This window comes from Bos grunniens, chromosome X (genome assembly GCF_055505025.1).
Source record: "Bos grunniens cultivar Pamir isolate PY7600 chromosome X, Bosgru_T2T1.0, whole genome shotgun sequence".
In the NCBI taxonomy this organism is placed as follows: Eukaryota; Metazoa; Chordata; class Mammalia; order Artiodactyla; family Bovidae; genus Bos; species Bos grunniens.
In genome coordinates, this window is record NC_141194.1 from 69,882,539 (window position 1) to 69,908,805 (window position 26,267).

Here is a 26,267-nt window from a genome sequence, read left to right on the forward strand (position 1 = left end):
TTTTACAGGGAGATCCAGGTTGCCTTTTACAAAAATGTTGTCATCCACTTCCTTCTTTAATCAGCCCTATCCGTAAATCTGAATGCTAGTGTTTGATTTAACCAGCAGTATTTTTTTTCTCCTTTGTTATTATTATTACCCAGAAGTCTCTTTGCAGTTCTAGGCCCTGGATTCTAAATGCAATTTCCTCACATGCCCACAGAGGTTTGTGTTGCTTTGCAAGACTTGTTTTTCAGAACTACTCTATAGTCCCCAAGTGTATGATCTTTCTTTACTTGCATACTTTTAAAGGCCCCACAGACATCACAGAAACTGAAACCTTGGTACATTGGTAAATTGGAGGGAGACTGTAGGATATACGGTTCATTTATTTATTCATTATTTGAATATTTTTTCATTCATTCTTTCACTTTTTCATTCAACAATCATTCATGAAAGTGCCTGTGCTAGACTAGTTAGAAATACAAGAACAAGTCAGATATGATTTTTGCCCCTAAGCAGTTTGCAGTACACTAAGAAAGCCTTGAGATGAAAGGCTGAAGGAAGGGTACTACAATTGGAAGGAATAGCTTAAGCAAATGTAGTCCTACTGCTATTAGTTCTGACACATATTCTTGAAGTTTTCTCACTCTTTACCTCTCAGGTTTGAAAAAATTGCTCTTTTCTTGTTCTTAGATAAACTGTATTCAGATTTTGCCTCAGAATCCCATCTTAACATAGAGCTTACTGGAATATAGTGAAATGGATAGGCATGTGGGTTGTGCTGGAAGGAGATAGGGTAAGAAACAATGAGGAAAGCTGGTATGTAGTCATCATTTGATTTTGCACATTCTTTGGCTCTCAGCTTTTTGAATTTCTTTGCACCAACAAAATAAAAACTAAATAAAACGAGTAATATCTTCTGCTCAAGGGACTTACCTTTAGGTTTCTGTGGTGAGACACCAAATGTACTCAACTTCCTCTTTCAATAACAAATTTGTCAGTTATCAGTAGGCTCCGAGCCACCAAGAGTTAGGCTTTTTCACCACCAACTCCCTGCAAAGAAACAAGCCCAGCAAGGCTCCAAGGTAAGTTTCAGCTTAACATATGGGAACTGGTAAAATTCCACGTGGGAAGGTTGGTGGGGGCATGAAGATCCAAGACAAGGGCAGACATGAGACCAGTGTCCAATTTTAAAATGGTCTCTGGCCTCTTTCAGACTTATTACAGCAGGAGCAATGGTGATTTTCCTTGGTTCTGATTAGAATACAAAGTTAAGGTTAATGCCATTAGTCCACACCATTATTACAGGTTCAAGGAGTCTGTGATGCAGCTCACTCTTTGCTGAGGGCTCTTTGCTTCATTATCATTCAGGTAAGACAGCACAAAGTGGTAAGGAAAGAGTACATTCAGTAATATTTATTGGGACAGCTTGACCTATTCGGCCAGAAAAAGAGGATTTGGATTTCTGCTCTGTAGTTGCTTAATAATCATAGATTTTGGAGATGAAGGAGCTCCTAGGGATCCAAATCCCTCACAATACAGATGGGAAAACTGAGAGGCTATGAAATGAAGACATTTGAGATCACCCAGCTGGTCAGTGGCAGAGCTGGAACTAGAACATATGTCTTCTAAATCATGGTCTCTTTTTTCTACAGAAGCCTGTATCTCCCAGAGAATACTGTAAATATATTTATAACTATGTTGGATTGTAGGTTAGGAAGGAAGAAAATATCCCAGATGACAAACTCTGTTAAAATTATTTCAATCTGTTCAAAGGCATTTCTTGATCCTTTGAAAGCTGTATTTTGACCCAATTTCAGACCTACTAGATAACAGAGCTCCCAGAAGTGGTGCCTATCTTTTCAGCAGTTATCATTCTTATTATGTTGAGCGCTAGCAACCTTTCTGGTTCTGAGCTAAGATGACTGAATCTAAAGAAAACTTCCAGTTGAGGAATTCTTCAAGGTGAACTGTGCCACAACAGTTGGTACCAGGATCATTTTGGATATAATGATAACAAGCTTTGTGGTGCATTTTGGATGGAGTGGTCTCAGTCCCAAGAATCCTGCAAGTGGGAATATTTTTTATTTTTTTTTCCAAATGGATGTGGGAGTCATTGTCCTTTCTATTATTTGAGGACGTTATCCCTTAGCAACTGCAACACAGTGAAATTATTCACTGTTAAAAAATATGTGATATGCTGATATATTGAGGTGGAAATGGCCTGAAAGAAAATAAAGTCATGCATTTGGTGTAATAATGTTTGCAACAGTTCCTGTCGAACAAAGGTCCTTCTTTAGTCAAAAGCAGTTCTTTTTTTTTGGGTCAACTGGAAAAATTGTTGAATTTAAGTTGTACAAACTGTGTAAATCCTGGCAGTTGTGGAACACAAGACTTCAAATGAGTGAATATACTTCTGGATGGTTTTGGGTGACTTTTCACAGCTTGTTGTGTTTGAGGTAAGTCAATCTATGTCCTAAGAAGCAGGAAGGTGTATGGTCCAAGTAAAGAGGACAGAGCTGTCTTTGTGAATCCACCTTTTCTAAGTGTTTCTACAATCAGGGTAATGACTGGCAGGAAGTCTATGCTTTATTTAAAAACTCTTGCTAAAAATGTCTACTTATATTTCAAGTCAGGATATTTTGCATTTAAATTTTCATCTAGTATTGATTCACATGCATCACAGGCAGAGTGATGAAATATATGGACCAAAGTGCAGAAAGAAACCTTGATTTTAGTTCAAGTTCTGTCAAAGATTCACTTTTGGCTTTGGGCAAGTTACTTTATTTTTCTGAGTCTCAGTAGTCTCATCTATAATAAGGTGGGGGCTTGAAATAGATAGTCTTTTAATTTCCTTCCTAGTAGAGTGGTTTGACTCTAGGCTCCTGGTGCCTGAGAAGAGTATATCATGAAGTGGTAAATAATGAGACAGTAGGGAAATCTAACTACAGTTAGAACCTTCTGGAAATACAGTCTAGCTTTCAAAGGGAACTCAGTAATCTATGCTGAGGGCCACTATACTTCTTTCAGAGTAATGCCATCATGAGAGTTTTAACTTTTAGACCACGGGCAAGTGTTTTGTAAATAATTTCCTTTTTTTAAATAATAAAATGAAAACACACAAGGGAAAGAATTATGAAATCTGATTTACACACTGACAGTGTCACTTAATCAGTATTTCTTAATCTTTTAAATGAAAAGTTCCATTTGAAAAACATAAAAGTCTTACTGCAAAGTTATTGTGGACTTGACTAATTAGGAACTAGATCCTGATCCTGGACTCCTAAAAAGACTTATCCCATCACATTGACATTTTCCAAGTACTGTGGGACAAACAGGCAAAAAGATTTTTGTAGATCTGTGCTTTCAGTTTGTATTATACGGAAAATAATTTTGATTTCCAAATGTATTTACCATAATAAGGATCTTTTTTTCAAGTAATACATGTTTCCCACTCTTTTACATTAAGAATTATTGCATTAATCCTACTCAATATTTCTCACACCTATGCTTTTGGGGAGATTTTCTAAACTCAGAAAAGTACACGATCCAACCAAAAGCTCATGGAGGTTACTCTCAGTACAAGTAAAGTATAAATGAACTAACATTTATTTAATGTATACTGTGTACCAGACAGGATTATTGATATGTTTTCTACTTTTTTGTCATTGTTGTTCACTCAGTCCTGTCTGACTATTTGTGGGATGGACTGCAGCACACAAGGCTTCCCTGTTTTTCACTATCTCTTGGAGTTTGCTTAAACTCATGTCCATTCAGTCGATGATGCCCCTTCTCCTCCTGCCCTCAATCTTTCCCAGCACTAGAGTCTTTTCCAAAGAGCCGGCTCTTTTTATCAGGTAGTCAAAGCATCAGTCCTTCCAATGAATATTCAGGGTTGATTTCCTTTAGGATTGACTGGTTTGATCTTGAAAGTGAAAGTGAAGTCACTCAGTTGTGTCTGACTCTTTGCAACCCCATGGACAGTGGCCTGCACCAGGCTCCTCTGTCCATGGGATTTTCTAGGCAAGAGTACTGGAGTGGGTTGCCATTTCCTCCTCCAGGGAATCTTCCCGACCCAGGGATCGAACCCAGGTCCCCTGTATTGTAGACAGACGCTTTACCATCTGAGCCACCAGACTCCTTAATCATGTACATTTCTTATTTAATCTTTGCAATGATATATTTAAAGGTACTATGATCCTAATGTTATAAATGAGGAAACTGAAGCCACTAAATATGAAGTGAGTCATTTCAGGCTGGAGAGCTAATAAGTGAGTCAAGACATTACCCTAGGTCTGTCCAAAGAACATGATTCTTTCCATCTGCAAAATACTGCCCCAAATGCAAAAATGATGAATAATTAGGCCTCCTTCTTATCTGATTAAAAATCCAATAAAGATACATGCATGGAAGTTCAATTCAAATTTTATTTAATTCATTTTAAGGATAAAAATAATTTTCACTTCTAATTTATAGGGGAAATGTCTAGACTTGGAGAACATTTCTGAACTTCTATATTTCTGAAATCAAGCCATGTTATTTACAGTTGATTTTAATTAACTCAGGAAATGGTAGAGCTCCAAATTCCAGTTGCTCTTCTTTGGCTGTGGTTATGAATGATTGAATGAAGGACATTGTGTGCATGGGTATCTGACTGGCTTGGGTAGTTCATGTGAGACTTTTATGATTCAAATAAGAAGAAAAATGCTAAAAAAAAAAAAAAAAAAGGCAAGTTACATTCCCAAATGGCCGGTGAATATTCTCCCCTGGAAAGTGGGGAGGTCCCCTATCAGCAACCTTTCTCTAATTTTCTCTTTTCCTCCCAAGATAATAAGCCCACATGCTGGTCCTATTATCAAAGAAAATAGGAGACACATATTTGATTTTTGACATTTGATAAATTTGTTCACTTAATGGTATTACTGACTTAGTGATGAGAGATGAAGAGAGGGAGAGGACTGAGAAGCTAAAGCTTTGTAGAACTGAGTGGTTACCTCGATGCCAGAAGCCTAGATTCCACACTCTTCACTCTGCCATTTGTATAGCACTCAGGTAAATGTGATAAATGTGATGACTTCTTTGAGTCTCACTTTTGTGATCTGTAGAATGGGAATGACCTAATTTGTTATACATATATATATATATATATATATATATATATATACACATATACATATAGTGTAATACGTATATATGAACTTTAAATAATAATTAATAGCAATTATAGTTGTAATAATGCTTTGTAAAGTGCAGGTAGGTTGAGATGGTGACAGTTGCATTAATGATGGAAGTGGCAGTGCTGATGGTATTAGTTAGAGGCAGGGGTTTAGAGAGTCCAGGCCCAAAAAGTCATGGCAAGTTAGAGCAGAAGGTAGTTAAGATCATACAGTTCATATTATTTTATCTTAATAATGAGGGAAATGAAACTCGCATAAAGGAAGGGGAAGTATTATAGCTCCAAATCCAGTGTTCTTTATAATATATTTTACAGCTTCTGAGTCTTCCCCATCTTACATGACTTGTTACATTTGGCTCACTACTATTAGGGCTTTCCAGGTGGCTCAGTGGTAAAGACTCTGCCTGCCAATGCAGGAGACTCAGGACACATGGTTCAATCCCTGGATCAGAAAGATCTAGAGAAGGAAATGGCAATCCACTCCAGTATTATTGCCTGGAGGATCACACGGACAGAGGAACATGGAGAGCTACAGTCTATGGGTTTGAAAAGAGTTGGAGATGACTGAACAAATGAGCATACAATACTCTTATAAATCCATCATTCCAGTACTTTATCCATAGATCTATTGTGGTTTGGGTTCATAAGCAAAACTTGTTAAAGATTCCTGGTTTTGATAGTACCGTACCCAGACACCTGGTGGCAATCATTTGCCATATATGTGCAGTGATACATCACTTCATGAGAAATAGAAAGGGAAAAGGTGGAAACAGTGAAAATCTCTTCTTAAGCTCTAAAATCACTGTAGATGGTGACTGCAGCCATGAAATTAGAAGATGACTGCTTCTTAGCAGGAAAGCTATGACAAACCTAGACAGTGTTTTGAAAAGCAGAGACATTACTCTGCTGACAAAGGTCCATATAGTCAAGGCTATGGTCTTTCCAGTAGTCATGTTCAGATGTGAGAACTGGACAAGAAAGAAGGCAGAACGCTGGAGAATTGATGCTTTTGAACTGTGGTGCTGTAGAAGACTCTTGAGAGTCCTTTGGAAAGCAAGGAGACCAAACCAAAGATCTTAAAATAAATCAACCCTGAATACTCTTTGGAAGGACTGATGCTGAAGCTGAAGTTCCAATACTTGGGCCTCTGGATGCGAACAGCTGACTGATTAGATAGAACCCCGATTCTGGGAAAGATTGAAGGCAGAAGGAGACGAGGACAACAGAGGATGAGATGGTTGGAGGGAATCACTGATTCAATAGACATGAACTTGAGCAAACTCCCAGAGATGGTGAGGGACAGGGAAGCCTGGCATGGTGCAATCCATGGGATCACAGAGGCAAATACAACTTGGTGACTGAACAACAACAAAAACATAGTCATAAAATGCTAGACATACAACTGAGATTATTAGCATCTTCGCCTCTGAAGAATGGTTTTATCCATATAAATGTGACTTTAACCTATTTTTGTGCAACAAATTGCTTCCAAAGGAAAATTTTTAGCTTTCTCTGCTCATGAAGAGCCTCATTATGACTGAAATTTTAATAACTGAGACTTTGAGGAAGAAGCAATAATTTTGAGTCTTCATTTTCTGATCTATAAAAGGGTATGAAAGTGTTAGTTGCTCAGTCGTGTCTGACTCTTTGCAACCCCATGGACTGTAGCCCATCCAGGTTGCTCTGTCTATGGAATTCTCCAGGCCAGAATACTGGAGTGGGTTGCCATTCCCTTCTCCAGGAAATCTTCCAGACCCAGGGTTCGAGCCAAGGTCTCCTGCACTGCAGGCAGATTCTTTAATGTCTGAGCCAACAGGGAAGCCCTAAAATCAGTATAATAATAACTCAGGGTTCTCTCAAAGGTCAAAGGTAATATATTAGTAATATCACTTATCTAGTGGCAGGATGCAAGTGGAAACTTCTTGTACTTAGTATTTCACTGAAACTTAGGAGTCTGAAACAAATTCTAATGCCATCATAATATAAGTTCACTTTGTGCCTTTGCAAAAACACAGCATTGAGCCAGTTGGTAGGGAAGTGAAGCTGCTTTTACATAGACATTATTAGTACCTACAATGTTCTTGTATTCAGACTCACTGATTCATATTTAGAGGCCTGACCTAACTTTGTGTTCTAAAACAAAATTTAGTTATTGTGATCACTCACCTAGAGCCAGACATCCTGGAATGTGAAGGCAAGTGGGCCTTAGGAAGCATCACTAAGAACAAAGCTAGTGGTGGTGATGGAATTTGAGTTGAGCCTTTTCAAATCCTAAAAGATGATGCTGTGAAAGTGCTGCACTCAATATGTCAGCAAATTTGGAAAACTCAGCAGTGGCCACAGGACTGGAAAAGGTCAGTTTTCATTCCAATCCCAAAGAAAGGCAATGCCAAAGAATACTCAAACTACCGCACAATTGCACTCATCTCACAGACTAGCAAAGTAATGCTCAAAATTCTCCAAGCCAGGCTTCAGCAATACATTAACCATGAACTTCCGGAAGTTCAAGCTGGTTTTAGAAAAGACAGAGGAACCAGAGATCAAATTGCCAACATCCCCTGGATCATCGAAAAAGCAAGAGAGTTCCAGAAAAACATCTCTTTCTACTTTATTGAGTATGCCAAAGCATTTGACTGTGTGGATCACAATAAACTGTGGAAAATTATGAAAGAGATGGGAATACCAGACCACCTGACCTGTCTCTTGAAAAACTTGTATGCAGATCAGGAAGCAACAGTTAGAATTGGTCATGGAACAGCAGACTGGTTCCAAATAGGAAAAGGAGTACATCAAGGCTGTATATTGTCACCCTGCTTATTTAACTTCTATCCAGAGTACATCATAAGAAACGCTGGGCTGGATGAAGCACAAGCTGGAATCAATACTGCTGGAAGAAATATCAATAACCTCAAATATGCAGATGACACCACCCTTATGGTAGAAAGTGAATAAGAACTAAAGAGCCTCTTGATGAAAGTGAAAGAGGAGAGTGAAAAAACTGGCTTAAAGCTCAACATTCAGAAAACTAAGATCATGGCATCTTGTCCCATCACTTCATGGCAAATAGATGGGGAAACAGTGGCTGACTTTATTTTTCTGGGCTCCAAAATCACTGCAGATGGTGACTGCAGCCATGAAATTAAAAGACACTTATTCCTTGAAAGGAAAGTTATGACCAACCTAGACAGCATATTGAAAAGCAGACACATTACTTTGTCAACAAAGGTCTGTTTAGTCAAGGCTATGGCTTTTCCAGTGGTCATGTATGGATGTGAGAGTTGGACTATAAAGAAAGCTGAGTGCTGAAGAATCAATGCTTTTGAACTAGTGTTGGAGGAGACTCTTGAGAGTCCCTTGGACTGCAAGGAGATCTAGCCAGTCCATCCTAAAGGAGATCGGTCCTGAGTGTTCATTGGAAAGATTGACATTGGAGCAGAAGCTCCAATACTTTGGCCAGCTGATCCGAAGAGCTGACTCCTTAGAAAAGACCCTGATTCTGGGAAGGATTGAGGGCAGAAGGAGAAGGGGGTGACAAAGGATAAGATGGATGGATGGCATCACCGACTCAATGGACATGTGTTTGGGTGGACTCCAGGAGTTGGTGATGGACAGGGAGGCCTGGCATTCTGCGGTTCATGGGGTCACAAAGAGTCAGACACGACTAAGTGACTGAACTGAACTGAACCGATAAAGTCAAATGTTTAATGACAGAATTCTCACTTAACCTTATGAAATTGCTGCTGGTTTTAAAATAAAAGGTTTAGATTACAGGCTTTGGAGCTTTTAGGTATCCAGATATGTTAGATTCCAACCTTATTATCCTTGCCTTGACCATAGTTTTCTCAGTAACAAAGGGAGAAAAACTATGACTATTGCTTGGGAGAGTAGCTTATAGAATAGACATTAGAAGTAAAACTGACTAAGACTCTGCTAATATGTACTTATTCTCCATACTGTTCCCTTTATAAACCAATGTTTATGAGCTGAGTTCCTACTGCATGCTTAACCCTCTGCTAAGCAAAATGAGAGATATAAAAGTGCAAGATACAGTCGTCCCTCATGGAGACTACATTTTTATAGTGTAGCCTAAGTGTCCAATGAAAGTACAAAGGAAAAGGTCCGAATAGATTTCCCCATGCAAGGAAATGATTAGAGTTGAGATAGGATCTCAAGAGAAGAGTAAATTACTGACTTCTGAGATGGGATCCAGGGAGAAAAGAGTTTGATGAAGTTTCATCAAACTTTATACCAATCTTCATTATCAGAAATATTCTTACAGCAACACATTGGAAGTGAATCTTGTTAGTTCAGTGAAGGTAGCTAATTATCCTCTTTGATTATTAGATTAGAAGTCTATGCTGATCATTCCCTTTAGAGTTTGGCTCCTGTTACCAGAACTCTTTTTAAAGGAAAGAGACATCCCTCTATGAAGCTCCTGGCCTTTGATGTAGGCAGAATATACTCTGGATAGAGCACTGACACTGGTTAAACCAAGAGGCGGTTACTTTTTTAAGAATGGTATTGGAGGCACTGGGAATTTGATCCTCATATCTATCTGGGTGGTTCACAATAATACAGCTAGGAGTTCAAGTATATTCTGAAGATATTGTATTTTCACAGCTTATAATTTTTCCTGGGTTGTGTTATCTGTGTGGTGATCCTGATTAGCTGAGTTGGTTATGCAACAGCAATGAGATTAACTTTTGAAGGTTAATCCCTACATGGACCAGTTAACATCAATTTTTAAAATAGTGCTGTATATTTAGCCTTGCTTTGGGTTTAGAGAGAAAGACAGAACAAAATTTAGGGCATAACCTCTGACTTCACAAAGCTCACAGCCCAGTTTAGAGTGATTCATAAACAAATGAACAACAAATGTGTTGTCATAAGGCAGAATATTTACCCACTTAAAATATTTACTAACTGATTATGTATCGATAATTCTGGAAATTTAAAGAAAGTCATAGCCTTTGCCTTCAAAATGCTCATAGTTTAGCTAGAAATAAAGAGATATGAAGGAAAACACTCAATATGGTGCACTAAGTACATTGTTAAAGCAATCCCTGTGACAGCATGGTAATCCAGAACTGCCATTTTGATATATCATTTTGGCAGCAGAGTATAGAATATATTTTTAAGAGAGCAGTCCTAGAACCAGGTAGATCAATTAAAGAATGGTTTAATATTTCAGAGAGAAAGGAGAGAGAATGAGTCGAGAGAGAGAAAACTTGGTTGATTGAATTAGAGAGGAGTCTAGAATTTTTTTAAGTATTCTGGCTCTTGTAATTGGATAGATGGTGGTGGATAAGTAAAAGGTCAGAGAGTATGATGAATTTAGTTTTGGGCATTTTTATTTAGAAATGCCTAGAAAACACTGAAATGGGAAATCTCAGCTGAAAATTGGACATACAGATTTAATATCTGAGAAGAGGCCAGCCCTGGACAAAGAGACATAAGAGCTATCCGGATATGGGTGGTGATTGAAGTCATGAAAGTGGGTGATGTTACTTAGCATGAAGACACTGAATAAGGAGAGAATATGCAGACCTAGGGAAAGCAAACATTTAAAGGATGTGCAGAGATGAAAGAAAACATAAAGAAGACTCAGTATGCATGGGCCGATAGTTAAGAGGAGACTCAAAACAGAGTTGTGGCTTAGAAGCCAACAAGAGAGAGCATTTCAAAAACATGGAAGTGGTCAGACTGTCTAACACAGCAGAAAAGCCCTGCTTGATTTAACAACATGATGGCCACTTGTTACCTTTACTAAAGCAGTTTCAGTGAGATTATAAAGACATGCATGCCACATTGTAGTGCATTAAAGGAAGGATATAAAGTGAGGAAAAGAAAGCAATCAGTGTCAAAAAATACTATGAGATGTTTATTTAAGAAAAGAAGGAACATGACACAAAGCTAGAATAAGATGCATTGACAAGAGAAATATTATTGTGGAAGTTGAAGAGACTTAATGACAAATATCTAGCTGAGAGTGAAGGACAACATGATGATTTGGGAGTGAAAGGGAACAATTAATGAAAGAAAATACTGAGAAAGCTAAAAGGGATTAAGAGCATGGGAATTCAACTTGTACAACAGGAAAGACAGCTTTGTTGGGAAGGATGCAGTTATAGATAAGATTGCGTGTGTTGGAAGGGGACAGTGTTTGAAACTGAGTTACTTCTCATTCAATAGCCTCAATTTTCTTGTGATTTAAGAGGTAAGAGCCTCTGCTGAGAAATATGAGGATGGGAGAGCAGAAGAGTAGAAGAAATTTTAGTAGAGTTATGAAAGTGCTAAATAGCCAGCACTCTCTTTTTGCGCACCTTGATTAATTTCTTAGGAGAATAAACTAATCAGAGGTGTGGAAAAAGAGACTGAAGCAAAAAAAAATCTTCTATGTAAAGTGCTGAAACTAGAAATTTATGATTTCTAGTTTTAGCACTTCAAATAGATCCTGGTATTTTTAATAGGATCATTCATCAGTTTGGATAATAAAAAAATAAAATGGTTTGTGGACTTAATCTGGGATTAAGACCTTGCCAGGCTTCGCTAGTGGCTCAGACAGTAAAGAATCAGCTTGCAATGAGGGAGATCTGGGTTCCGTCCCTGAGTTAGGAATATCCCCTGGAGAAGGAAATGGCAATTCACTTCAGTATTCTTGCCTGGAGAATTGCATGGACAAAGGAGACTGGCAGGCCACAGTCCATGGGGTTGCAAAGAGTAGGACACAACTCAGGGACCAACACTAGCTTTTTAATCTGGTACAGCAGAAGAATGGTGAGCAAAGAAGGTTGAGGATTCTTGTGTAAGAATAGTTAATTTGACCATTGAATCTAGTCTGCATAGAGAACGAAGCAAAATGAGGGAGGGTGCCAGATTGGGCCATGAGAAATGGAGAGAAGTTTAAGGTCTCTGTGAGTGTGTGGTGCAAGCTAACATGATGCAACTTGCAGTGAAGTTCAGTGATTGTAATGTTATCTTTTTAATTAATTTATTTTAATTGGAGGATAATTGATTTACAATATTTTGATGGGTTTTGCCATATATCAACATGAACTGACCATAGGTATACATGTGTCCTACGTGTCCTACATGTTGAGAGTCCCTTGGACTGCAAGGAGACCAAATCAGTCAATCCTAAAGGAAATCAGTCCTGAATACTCACTGGAAAGACTGACACTGAAGCTGAAACTCCAATACTTTGGCCACCTGATGTGAAGAACTGACTCATTGGAAAAAACTCTGATGCTGGGAAAGATTGAAGGCAGGAGGAAAAGGGGATGACAGAAGATGAGATGGTGGGATGGCATCACCAACTCGATGGACCTGAGTTTGAGCAAGCTCTGGGAGTTGGTGATGGACAGGGAAGGCTGGCATGCTGCAGTCCATGGGATCGCAAAGAGTTGCACATGACTGAGTGATTGAACTGAACTGAACTGATACATGTGTCTCCCCCAACCTGAATTCCCTTCCCACCTCCATTCCCACCCTATCCTTCTATGTTGTCCCAGAACACTGGCTTTGGGTGCCTTGCTTCATGCATCAAACTCACATTGGTCATCTATTTTACATCTGATTATGCATATGTTTCAATGCTATTCTCTCAAATCATCCCACCTTCTCCTCCTACTGAGTCCAAAAGTCTGTACTTTATGTCTGTGTCTCTTTTACTTCCCTGCATGCAGGTAGGATCATTAGTATCATCTGCCATGGCAAAGGTAAGGGAATATGGAGATAAGCATGGGTTCCAATTCTAATATACCACGTCTACACTATGTGAGTATTGTGACTTTGGCACAATTTATTTAACCTCTCTGTATCTCAGTTTCCTCATTTGTAATATGGTAATAATCATTGTGCCACTATGAGGATTAGAAAGGCAGCAGTGGAAATGAAGATGGATTGGAGATAGACTGCAGAGATTTTAAGGGCAAGATAATCACCTGGTTTCTGTTTAGATATGGGTGAAATGTAGTGATAGGAGTTAGATGAATTCCCAGTTTCTGTCTGTAATGTTTAGGAAGCTGGTCATGGCACAGACTAGAAGGAGAGCTTAGATTCAAGAGTAAATCACCAATTTCATATCTTTCCTAAGAGTGGAACCAAAGATATATCCAGATTTAAAGGGATAGAGATTGGTAACATAGAGGGCACAAACCAACCAAAAATAGTCAATAATAAAGCCAAAGGGAGAAACACAAAAGAGATAGAAACAGGCAGAGACTGAGAGAAGAAACATGTTTTGACTTTGGCCCTTCCATTCAACCTATTTTTGTTAGTGGCTTCTTAAGTTGTTCTCCTTTCTAAAATTTCAGAAGCGTCACAGATTGCTAACAGGAAGTGAAATGTTCCCTATCTGAGAGAGCTTATATTTTCACCCTACCCAACACAAATTCCCCCAGTCTCCTATCACCATGGAGATTTTACATTTAATTGTCACCAAACATATTTGGGGAAAAACCCTTTCTACCTCCCCTTCAGTCTGGAGGAGAAAAATCATTTTGGAAAGCAAGCCATACAAATCTCTAAACTTGAAATAAACTGAATTGCAGAGGCATAATAAACCACAGAAACAAATAAGTTGTGATCATGACCCCTAGCTTGCTGTTTTGGACTAATAGGACTTTGTTATTTAGCACAGAGGTATAAATACAATCTGCTTCTTTAATAAGTGAAAATTTCTGTACCAATGAAGCAGAAACAAATATCCATGTTTGTAAAATGCAGAAGTGGAGGTGTGAATGGGTGGGTGTGAGTTGTTTTTAGTTCTTAGTACTGTAATGCACCTTATGTAGCCTGCCTTGTTCTTTCACAGCCTATTCATAAGTAATAGATTATAGTAGAAATAAGATCAATACTGAAGTCAAAGTGGGTGGTAAGGGAGGGTTGGTGACATGTATGATGACAGATGTTTAGTTATATCTTGATGGCATAGCTAGAGCAGTCCTAAGGTTATAAGATCCTGAGGTCCTTCTATGAGATGAGAAAGATTCTGCCATAATGTGCTCTCTGGATGGCACACTGATCTTAATGTTATTAAAAAGTCCCTCTTGAGCAGGGAGAGGCAAATAGTTATAATGGAAATAGTACAGACTTTGGAGCAAATCAGGCTTGATAATAAATCTCATTTTTAAATTTGCTACCCAAGACAATTTACTGAATCTCTCTGAACCTCAGTTTCCTCATCTGAACTATAAGAATAATAATGGAACTTCATCTTAGGATGGTTGTGAGAATTAAATTACATAATGTATATGAAAAATTCCATTGAAGATTCTGGCATATATCATTGATCAGATCATAGTAATTATTTACTTTCTTTTCACCTGTGAGTATCCTTCTACTTTTGCTCTGAGTCATACATACATAAGAAAGATGACTGCATGACTCTTTAGGATCTATCACAGATAGACTAACTAGGGAGTATATGAGGAGGGAAGATGAAAGTATTATTTACAGTATTGGTAGCTGATAAAGTCTACTCTCTTATCTGTGAGTTAATCTCTTGGGGTTCTTTTCTTTTATCATTTATCTATTTCCTGGAGTAAGACTTAGAATGATATAGAAAGTCATTCTGCTATTTACAAGGAGAATCTCAAAGAAGCCACTCTGTTTTTGTAAACATACTTAAAAGGAAACCAAATAAAACATACCAACAACAAAACTCCATTTGAGGAACAACCTCTGCACTTTTTTTTCTCTACTTCTAGCTTTAAAGGCAATAAACATTCCTGCACTATGGATAGAAGCTATGTTTGTAAAATTTGTCTTTAGGAGGAAAACAAATGATGAACAGAAGGGTGTGTATAAAGATTAACTGCTCTGTCTTCCTATTTAAAGTCTTAGATCCTTCATTTAGTATATTTGTGGTCTTAATAAACTCTCCTCTGGCCTTGCTTATTCTACCTTAATAAGATTAAGTCCAAGAAAACTTTTCCCATTACAAAGACTATTTTAATAAAATTAAACCTTACATTGTTTCAAAAGGTTTTAGTGACCTATTTCGCTAATACCCTAATCAGTATTCACCATGATTTTGGATAATCTGCCATGGGATGATGTTGCACCAGTATAGTATTTCCCTTAGATAGAGAATAGGTTTCTCCCCTTCCCTAGTACATAAGTGGAACTATCCTGGTTCAGCTTCTAAATTCATTTCTTGTTGTTTAGTCATTAAGCCATGTCCAACTCTTTGCGACTCCATAGACTGCAGCACACCAGACTTCTCTCCCCTTCACTATCTCCTGGAGTTTGCTCAAATTCAAGTCCATTAAGTCAGTGATGTTATCTAACCATCCTGTCTTCTGTTGTTCCCTTCCCCTCCTGCCTTCAGACCTGATGCCCAGCATCAAGGTCTCTTCCAATGAGTTCATTCTTCGCATCAGGTGGCCAAAGTATTGGGGCTTCAGCTATAGCATCAGTCCTTCTAATGAATATTCAGGATTGATTTCCTTTAGGATTGACTGGTTTGATCTCATTGCTGTCCAAGGGACTCTGAAGAGTCTTCTCCAGCAGCACAATTCAAAAGCATCAATTCTTCAGCTCTCAGCCTTCTTTATGGTCCAACTCTCACATCTGTACATGACTACTGGAAAAATCATAGTTTTCACTATACAGACCTTTGTCAGCAAAGTGATGTTTATGCTTTTTAATATGCTGTCTAGCATCTTTTAATTTTTTGGCTGCAGTCACCATCCGCAGTGATTTTGGAGTCCAAGAAAATAAAATCTGTCACTATTTCTGCATTTTCCCCATCTATTTACTATGAAGTGATGGGACTGGATGCCATGATCTTAGTTTTTTTTTTCCTTTTATTACTGAAAAGTTTCATGCAAATTTGGAAATGAAACCTAAGCCGAGAGAGAGAGAGAGAGAGAGAGAATGCATGAAAACCACCAGCTATTGTGATAAAATAATAAGGAAGTAATTTTCCCAAGCCACAAAGATCAGCTAGGACACTGGTACTGCAGGCTAAAAGAGGCAAATCTATTTTCTCAGTGCTGTGGTGCCAAGTTAGGAAGTCAGAACCCAATGGGAAAGGTGGTGGACAAAAGAGAGGCAAGCAGATCAGAACAATAAGACTGAATTTCTACCATTGCAATTGGGAATGAGTGAACAGTGTTCATACTAACCAGAGGCAAGAGAAATATTGATGCAAAAGAAACAGACTCAAATATCATATTCTTTTTTTCTGCTATTAGAACAAAAGACTGAGTATTTCAGGACTTCCTTGTGTGCAAGACACAGCTTAGACAATCTGGCAAGGCAGTTTGAGGACAATTCTGTGGTTCTTTGGTTCACTGGATGGGCTTGGATAAACAGTATACCTTCCTTTAGCACCTATAAACAGGTCCCTTCTAATTTTAATATCCTATGACTTTGTAGGTATAAAAACAAATCTAGTAATAACTCATTTTTAATTTGCATTTCTCTAATGATTATTGATGTTCAGCATCTTTTCATATGCCTGTTGGCCATCTGTATGTCTTCTTTGTATGTCTGCTTAGGTCTTCTGTCCGCTATTTTCTTGTTTTTTTTTTTTTTTTTTTAATTGAGCTGTGCAAACTGTTTATATATTTTGGAAAGTAAGGCCTTATCAGTAACATCATTTGCAAATAATTTCTCTCCCATAGGTTATCTTTGTGTTTTGTTTATGTTTTCTTTTGCTATACAAAAGGTTTTAGGTTTAATTAGGTCCCATTTGTTTATTTTTGCTTTTGTTTCCTTACTCTAATAGATGAATTCCAAAAAAAAAAAAAAAAAAATCACGGTAACTTATGCCAAAGAGTATTCTGCCTATGTTTCCTCTAGGAGTGTTATAGCGTCTAGTCTTTAATTTAGATATTTAATCTATTTTGAGTTTGTTTTTGTATATGGTGTAAGAGAATGTTCTAATTTCATTCTTTTACATGTAGCTGTCCAGTTTTCCCAACACTACTTATTAAAGTGACTATTTTTTCTCCATTGTATATTCTTGCCTCATTTGTCATTAGATTAATTGACCTTAAGTGTGTGGGTTTATTTCTGTGCTTTCCATACTGTTCCATTGATCTATATGTTTGTTTCTGTGCTGGTACCATAATATTTTGATTACTGTAACTTCATAGCATAGTCTAAGGTCAGGGAATATGATTCCTCCAACTCTATTCTTCTATCTCAATATTGTTTTGGCTCTTCTGGGTCTTCTCTGTCTCCATGAAATATCACCTCACACCAGTCAAATGACCATCATAGAAAAGTCTACAAATAATAAATACTGGAGAGATTGTGGAGAAAAAGTAACGTTTCCACACCATAGATGAGAATATAAATTGGTACAGTGACTATGGAGAACAATATTGAGGCTTCTTTAAAAGAAAAAGAATACAGAAATAGTTACCATATGATCCATCAATCCCACTTCTGGGCGTATAGCCAGAAAAGGCAAAAACTCTAATTCAAAAAGCTACATGTATCCCAATGTTCATAGCAGCACTATGTACAAAAGCCAAGACATGGAAACAACCTAATGTTCCATCTACAAATGAATGGATTATTAAGATATTGTGTGTATGTATATATATATATATATATACATATATATATGTATATATATATGTGTGTATATATATATGTGTGTGTGTGTATATATATATATATATATATATATATATGGAGTATTACTCAGCAATAAAGAGAATGAAATAATGTCATTTGTAGCAACATGGATGGACCTAGAGATTATCATACTGAGTGAAGTAAGTCAGACAGATAAAAACAAATGTCATGTGCTATCACTTACATTAGAATCTAAAGCAATAATACAAATGAACTTATTTACAAAACCAAAATAAACTCACAGACATAGAAAACAAACAGTTACCATAAGGGAAAAAGAGGGATGGATAAATTAGAAATTTGAATTTAAGAGATATACACTTCTATATATAAAATAGATACACAACAAGGACGTACTGCGTAGCACAGGGAACTATACTCTATATCTTGTAATAACCTCTAATGGAAAAGAATCTATATATATATATATATATATATATATATATATATAGATAGATAGATAATCACCTTGCTGTACACTTAAAGCATTGTGAATCATCTAAATCAACTAAGCTTCAATTTAAGAAAATCTGGATGTCAGCTAAAGTGGTTAACCATGATACTGTTTTTTTGTTTTGTTTTGTTTTGGGCAGGGATTATAACTTCATGGCTTACCTTGGTAAATGCTGAAATATTCAAGATGAGCAGCAACAGTACCAGCGATGCTGAGACTAACTGCAATGAAACATATTTGACATTTCATTACCCTCTCTACGCAACCACCTACATCCTCATATTCATCCCTGGTCTACTGGCCAACAGTGCAGCCTTGTGGGTTCTGTGCCGCTTTATCAGCAAGAAAAATAAAGCCATTATTTTCATGATAAACCTCTCTGTGGCTGACCTTGCCCACGTGCTGTCCTTACCCTTCCGGATTTACTATTACATCAGCCACCATTGGCCTTTCCAGAGGATCCCTTGTCTGCTATGCTTCTACCTGAAGTATCTCAACATGTATGCCAGCATTTGTTTCCTGACATGCATCAGCCTTCAGAGGTGCTTCTTTCTCCTCAAGCCCTTCAGGGCTAGAGACTGGAAACGTAGGTACGATGTAGGCATCAGTGCTGCCATATGGGTCATCGTGGGTACTGCCTGTTTGCCATTTCCCATCATGAGAAGCACAGACTTAGCCAACAACACTGACTCTTGCTTTGCTGATCTTGGTTACAGGAAAATGAATGCAGTGGCTTTGGTTGGGATGATTACAGCTGCTGAACTGGCAGGATTTGTGATTCCAGTAGTCATCATTGCATGGTGCACCTGGAAAATGACTATATCCTTGAGACAACCACCTGTGGCTTTCCAAGGAATCAGTGAAAAGCAAAAAGCACTGAGGATGGTTTACATGTGTGCTGCAGTCTTCTTCATCTGCTTCACTCCCTATCATATTAACTTTATTTTTTATACCATGGTAAAGGAAGCTATCATTAGCAGTTGTCCCATTGTCCAAAGCACACAGTATTTCCATCCTTTTTGTCTATGCCTTGCAAGTCTCTGCTGCCTTTTGGATCCGATTCTCTATTACTTCATGGCCTCAGAGTTTCGTGACCAACTATCTCGCCATGGCAGCTCTGTGACTCGTTCCCGCCTAATGAGCAGGGAGAGTGGTTCGTCAATGATTGGTTAAAAATAAAACAGCTCTTGATTATGGATTTGTTTAACTATGTTTCATTACTTTTGCCAAAGACCAAAATGACTAGACACACCGTTTCTATAACTGAACTTTGGGAAGAACAGGAATACTTGTGCTCACAGGGGTGTGACAATAGAGGCAGAGTGTGAAATGTGGGAGAGGAAGGGAAAATGAGATTTGCCTGTTTCCTCTTTGAAATTCAAGTCACTTTCTTACTTGAGAGATTTAGATTAAGATTTTACATATGTTTTAAACAAATGAAAATTGCTTATTTTATCTTAAACCTTTCTTTAGTAAATGTGATGCTGTTAATGATACAATAAATGCATGAATCCTTCACACAATCCAAAAGCAAATCTCTTTCATATGAAGAATATTACCTGTAAATGAAAGCAAAACATTCTCCAGTCTTTATAAGGCATAAGTGCACAGGCAAGGGGTTGTGAGCATTGAAGCAACATGTGAATAAATTTGAGGATACAAACCCTTACTGAAGAAAAGGCATGGGAATGTGTTTATTCATTGAAAATATATTGGATGCCTATTGCATTCTGGGTTGCCATTCTCTCGGGTATTTTCACCTACAGAATGTCATCTGGCTTTTCTAATAAACTTGTGGAAGGTTCCAATCCAAATGAATAAATGAAACCTCAGAGAGATGAAGCGACTTCACTGGGGATAAAGAGTGTTAAGGCAAAATTTGCCCTGAATACACCACATATGCTTAGGATATTGCCTCTATTTCTGTTGTTATTTGTTAGGTTAATGCTAAACTATCTACTACTGCTTTATTGACTATGCCAAATCCTTTGACTGTGTGGATCACAACAAAGTATGGGAAATTCTTAAAGAGATGGGAATACCAGAACACTTTACCTGCCTCCTGAGAAATCTGTATGCAGATCAGAAGCAACAGTTAGAACATGACATGGAAGAACAGACTGGTTCCAAATTAGGAAAGGAGTACATCAAGGCTGTATATTGTCACCCTGATTATTTAACTTATATGCAGAGTATATGGTGTGAAATGCCAGGCTGGATGATGCACAAGCTGGAATCAAGATTGCTGGGAGAAATATCAGTAACCTCAGATATGCAGATGACACCACCTTTATGGCAGAAAGCAGAGAAGAACTGAAGAGCCTCTTGATGAAAGTGAAAGAGGAGAGTGAAAAAGTTGACTTAAAACTCAACATTAAAAAAACTAAGATCATGGCATCTGGTCCTATCACTTCATGGCAAATAGATGGGAAAACAATGGAAACAGTGAGAGAAATTATTTTCTTGGGCTCCAAAATTACTGCAGGTGGTGATTGAAGCCATGAAATTAAAAGATGCTTTCTCCTTGGAAGAAAAACTGTGATCAACCTGCTGCTGCTGCTGCTAAGTCACTTCAGTCGTGTCCGACTCTGTGTGACCCCATAGACGGCAGCCCACAGGGCTTCCCCAGCCCTAGGATTCTCCAGGCAAGAACACTGGAGTGGGTTGCCATTTCTTTCTCCAATGCATGAAAGTGAAAAGTGAAAGTGAAGTCGCTCAGTCGTGTCTGACTTCTAGCGACCCCATGGACTGCAGCCCACCAGGCCCCTCCATCCACGGGATTTTCCAGGCAAGAGTACTGGAGTTGGTTACCATTGCCTTCTCCGGTGATCAACCTAGACAGCATATTAAAAAGAAGAGACATTACTTTGCCGACAAAGGTCTATCTAGTCAAAGCTATGGTTTTTCCTGTAGTCACGTATGGATGTGAGAGTTGGACCATAAAAAAAAATCTGAGCACTGAAGAACTAATACTTTTGAACTGCGGTGTTGGAGAAGACTCTTGAGAGTCCCTTGGACTGCAGGGAAATCAAACCAGTTAGTCCTAAGGGAAATCAGTCCTGAATACTCATTGGAAGGACTGATGCTGAAGCTGAAACTACAACACTTTGGCCACCTGATGTGAAGAACTGACTCATTGGAAAAGACCCTGATGGTGGGAAAGATTGAAAGCAGAAGGAGAAGGGGATGACAGAGGATGAGATGGTTGCATGGCGTCATCTACTTGATGGACTTGAGTTTGAGCAAGCTCTGAGTGTTGTTGACAGATAGGGAAGCCTGGTGTACAGCAGTCCATGGGGTCACAAAGAGTCAGACATGACTGAGTGACTGAAGTGAACTGAATACTAAGCTTTGTTTGGATGGTGAAAACGCAGACTAGGGCTAAGCTACACAAAACCAAGACCATTTGTACACAATTTGCTGAAGATTATCTGAAAAGTCTGTAGATTGTGGGGATGATGTGTCAGGCTTCAGGTTGCAAGATATCAAAGAATAAATAGCTTGATCTAATACTGTCTCAAACTTGATATCAGTTCAGTTCAGTCACTCAGTTGTGTCCGACTCTTTGCGACCCCATGAATCACAGCACGCCAGGCCTCCCTGTCCATCACCAACTCCTGGAGTTCACTCAGACTCATGTCCATCGAGTCAGTGATGCCTAGATATCTAGATATAAGATGCTCCAAATAGTTAATTATTTAGCACAAAATATATTGTAAGTCTTAATGTGGGTAATATAAATTCCATGCATAGATGAAAGAAAGAAGATGAGTATTCTGTAAAATTATTATTTTTTTTTAGTTTGCCCATTCCTAAACATTGCTATACATTACTCTGAACAAATTTGTGTTTATAAGAAACTTCTCTGTGAGTAAAATTCACAGAATTGCATTGGAAACAAAATATTATCACGTCATCAATGAGTGGTGAAAAGTATATGTCCTCCTTCTCACAATCCTCTTATCTTCATTTTTTATGGATTATGAATATTATTTCAGCATTACTATGGAGGATTTAAATACAAGCAATCCTCAGATTCTCCTGTTGGCATTTATGAACCTAAATCCATCATTCTCATTTTTTTTTTCCAGCAATTTAAAAACATGGACACTTGGTGTGCAAGGGAAGAAGGGAAGTGGTAGTCCTCAGACATCCATTTGAGTAGAATGTCTATGGAAGAGGAAGTAGGGACAACTGAATAGGCAGTCATTAAAAGAGAAAAATACATTTTATAGGAAAGAATAAAATTCTGTAATTATAAAGCAATTAAAATGTTTTTCTTGTGCTTAATTAATAAACATTTAAAGGCACAACCCAAAGAGGGTTGCCAGATATGTTTGGAGTTAATGGTAGCATTATCAGAATGATTACATAGACAGCCCCACCCTAAGGAGATGATTTGGAAAGAAACCCATTTGAAACTACACCTCCTGCTATCTTTATGAAGAAAAGGAACCACAGTTGTAAAGAGCCACACTTCATATTCTCTCCTTTCAGATTTCTGACAAAAGGTTGTGCTACAAGCAACAGATCTGCAGATTAGTGGACAAATTAAATTTCATTTTTCCACCATTAAAGTGAAATCTTTGGGCTTTTCTGACATGTGAATCCCTATTTCAGTGAGAGAGAAAAAGACAACTTGGAAACAAACAACAATTTGTTCTAGAATTTTTAATTATAAGGGATTAGAATTTAATTTATTTTTTTAATTTTTATTTAATTATAAGGGATTAGAATGTAATTTCTAATCCCTTACAAAATGTTAGGGGGAAAGTACCCCTAAGATCAGGAACAATACAAGGGTGTCCACTTTCACCACTATTATTCAACATAGTTCTGGAAGTCCTAGCTACAGCAATCAGAGAAGAAAAAGAAATAAAAGGAATCCAGATCAGAAAAGAAGAAATAAATCTCTCAGTGTTTGCAGATGACATGATACTGTACATAGGAAACCCTAAAGATAGTATCAGAAAATTACTAGAGCTAATCAGTGAGTTTAGCAAATTTGCAGGATACAAAATCAATACACAGAGATCACTTGCATTTCTATATACTAGCAATGACAAATCAGAAAAAGGAATTAAGGAATCAATTCCATTCACCATTGTTACAAAAAGAATTAAATATCTAAGAATAAATCTACTAAGGAGACAAAAGAACTGTACACAGAAAATTATAGGGTAATAATGAAAGAAATCAAAGATGATATAAACAGATGGAGAAATATTCCATGTTCTTGGGTAGGAAGAATTAATATTGTGGAAATTACTATGTTACCAATTACAGTCTACAGATTCAATGTTATCCCTATCAAATTACCAATGGTGTTTTTCACAGAACTAGAACAAAAAATCTCACCATTTATATGGAAGCACAAAAGAACCCAAATAGCCAAAACAGTCTTGATAAAGAAGAATGGAGCTGGTGGAATCCACTTTCCTGACTTTATATTATACTACAAAGCCACAATCATCAAGACAGTATGGTACTGGCACAAAAACAGAAATATAGACCAATGGAACAAGATAGAAAGCATAGAAATAAACCCACGCACCTTATTTTTGACAAAGGAGGCAATAATATACAATGGGGCAAAGACAGCCTCTTCAATAAATCATGCTGGGAAAACTGAACAGCTATTTGTAAAATAATGAAATCTTCATAACATCATACACAAAGATAAACTCAAAATGGATTAGAGACCTAAATGCAAGACCAGAAACCAGGAAACTCCTAGAGGAAAACATAGGCAGAACACTTTCTGACATAAATGAAAGCAAGATCCTCTATGACACACCTCCTAGAGTAAAAGAAATAAAAACAAACAAAAACAAGTGGGACCTGATAAAACTTAAAAGCTTTTGCACAACAAAGGAAACTGTAAGCAAGGTGAAAAGACAACCCTCAGAAGTGGAGGAAATAATAGCAAATGAAACAACTAACAAATGATTAATTTTCAAAATATACAATCAGCTCATACAACTCAATGCCAGAAAAACAAACAACCTAATCAAAAACTTGGAAAAAGGACTAAACAAACACTTCTCCAAAGACGTCATTGGCTAACAAACACATGAAAAGGTGCTCAACATTACTCCTTACTGGAGAAATGCAAATCAAAAGTACAATGCAGTATCACCTCACACCGGTCAAAATGGTCATCATCAAAAAGTCTACAAACATAAATGCTAGAGAGGGTGTGGAGAAACGGGAATGCTCTTGCAGTGTTGGTGGAAATGTAAATTGATACAGCCACTATGAAAGATGGTATGGACATTCCTTAAAAAACTATAAATAAAACCACCACAGGACCCAGCAATCTTACTCTTAGGTATATACTGTAAGGAAACCAAAATTGAAAAAGACACATGTATTCCGATGTTCATTGCAGCACTATTTACAATAGCTAGAACATGGAATCAAGCTAGAAAACCATTGACAGATGAATGGATAAAGAAATTATGGTACATATACACAAAGGAATATGTCTCAGCCATAAAAAGGAAAGCATTTGAGTTAGTTCTAATGAGGTGGGTGAACCTAGAACCTATTATACAGAGTGAAGTAAGTCAGAGGAGAAAGATAAATATTTTATTCTAATGCATATATATGGAATCTAGAAAAATGGAACTGAAGAATTTATTTATAGGGCAGCAACGGAGAAACAGACATAGAGAATAGACTTATGAACATGATGAGAGGAGAGGAGAGGGTCAGATGTATGTAAAGAGTAACATGGAAACTTACATTACCATATGTAAAATAGATAGCCAACAGGAATTTGCTGTTGGAAATGGTGCAGGAAACTCACACAGAGGTTCTGTATCAACCTAGATGTGTGGGGTGGCGGGGAGGGGGGGAGGTTTAAAAGGGAAGGAAGGGACATATGTATACCTATGGCTGATTCATGTTGAGGTTTGACAGAAAACAACAAAATTTGTAAAGGAATTTACCTTCAATATAAAATAAATAATTAAAAAAAAACATTATAAAAAGGCCTACTTGCTTGTCTTATAGATTCTGTTTTAGGAGCAGGATTCAGGATCGGTACACATTTAGGGGTAACTGAAGACCACTATTGTATTCTTGCCTTGAGAACCCCATGGACAGTATGAAAAGGCAAATAATTATGACACTGAAAGATGAACTTCCCAGGTCAGTAGGTGCCCGATGTGCTAATGGAGAAGGATAGAGAAATAACTACAGACAGAATGAAGAGAGAGAGCCAAAGTGAAAACACTGCCCAGTTGTGGATGTGACTGATTATAGAAGTAAAGTCTGATGCTGTAAAGAACAGTTTTGCATACAAACCTGGAATGTTAGGTTCATGAATCAACGTAAATTGGAAGTGGTCAAACAGGAGATAGCAAGAGTGAACATCAACAATTTAGAAATTAGTTCAGTTCAGTTCAGTCTCTCAGTCATGTGCCACTCTTTGCAATCCCATGGACTGCAGCACGCCAGGCCTCCCTGTCCATCACCAACTCCCGGAGTTTACTCAAACTCATGTCCATTGAGTCGGTGATGCCATCCAACCATCTCATCCTCTGTCGTCCCCGTCTCCTCCCGCCTTCAATCTTTCCCAGCATCAGGGTATATTCAAATGAGTCAGCTCTTTCCATTAGGTGGCCAAAGTATTGGAGTTTCAGCTTCAATATCAGTCCTTCCAATGAATATTCAGGACTGATTTCCTTTAGGATTGAGTGGTTGTATCTCCTTGCAGTCCAAGGGACTCTCAAGAGTCTTTTCAAGTGAACTAACATTGACCAAAATGGGTGAAATTAATTCAGATGCCTATTCTACCTACTACTGTGGGCAAGAATCCCTTAGAAGAAACGGAGTAGCCCTCATAGTCAACAAAAAAGTCCAAAATGCAGTACTTGGGTGTGATCTCAAAAGTGTCAGAATGATCTTTGTTTGTTGCCAAGGCAAACCATTCAATATCAGAGTAATTCAAGTCTATGGCCTAATCACTAATGCTGAAGAAGCTGAAGTTGAATGGTTCTATGAAGACCTCCAAGACCTCTATGATGATCTACAAGAAATTTTAGAACTAAC

General features: G+C 37.8%; 1 protein-coding gene across 2 annotated transcripts; it reads left to right on the forward strand.

Annotated features, from left to right (window-relative positions):
* The first annotated feature begins 918 nt into the window (after positions 1–918).
* Positions 919–19,732, forward strand: P2RY10 (P2Y receptor family member 10). Of its 2 annotated transcripts, XM_086388142.1 has the most exons (3): positions 919–1,067; positions 18,349–18,799; positions 18,926–19,732. In XM_086388142.1, the coding sequence occupies exons 2-3, from the start codon at positions 18,396–18,398 to the stop codon at positions 19,380–19,382; spliced, it is 861 nt and encodes a 286-aa protein (XP_086244268.1). In that variant the 5' UTR covers positions 919–1,067; positions 18,349–18,395; the 3' UTR covers positions 19,383–19,732. The 2 variants fall into 2 exon arrangements, with proteins under 2 accessions (XP_086244268.1, XP_086244267.1); XM_086388141.1 differs by having other exon boundaries at positions 18,349–19,732.
* The last annotated feature ends 6,535 nt before the right edge of the window (positions 19,733–26,267 follow it).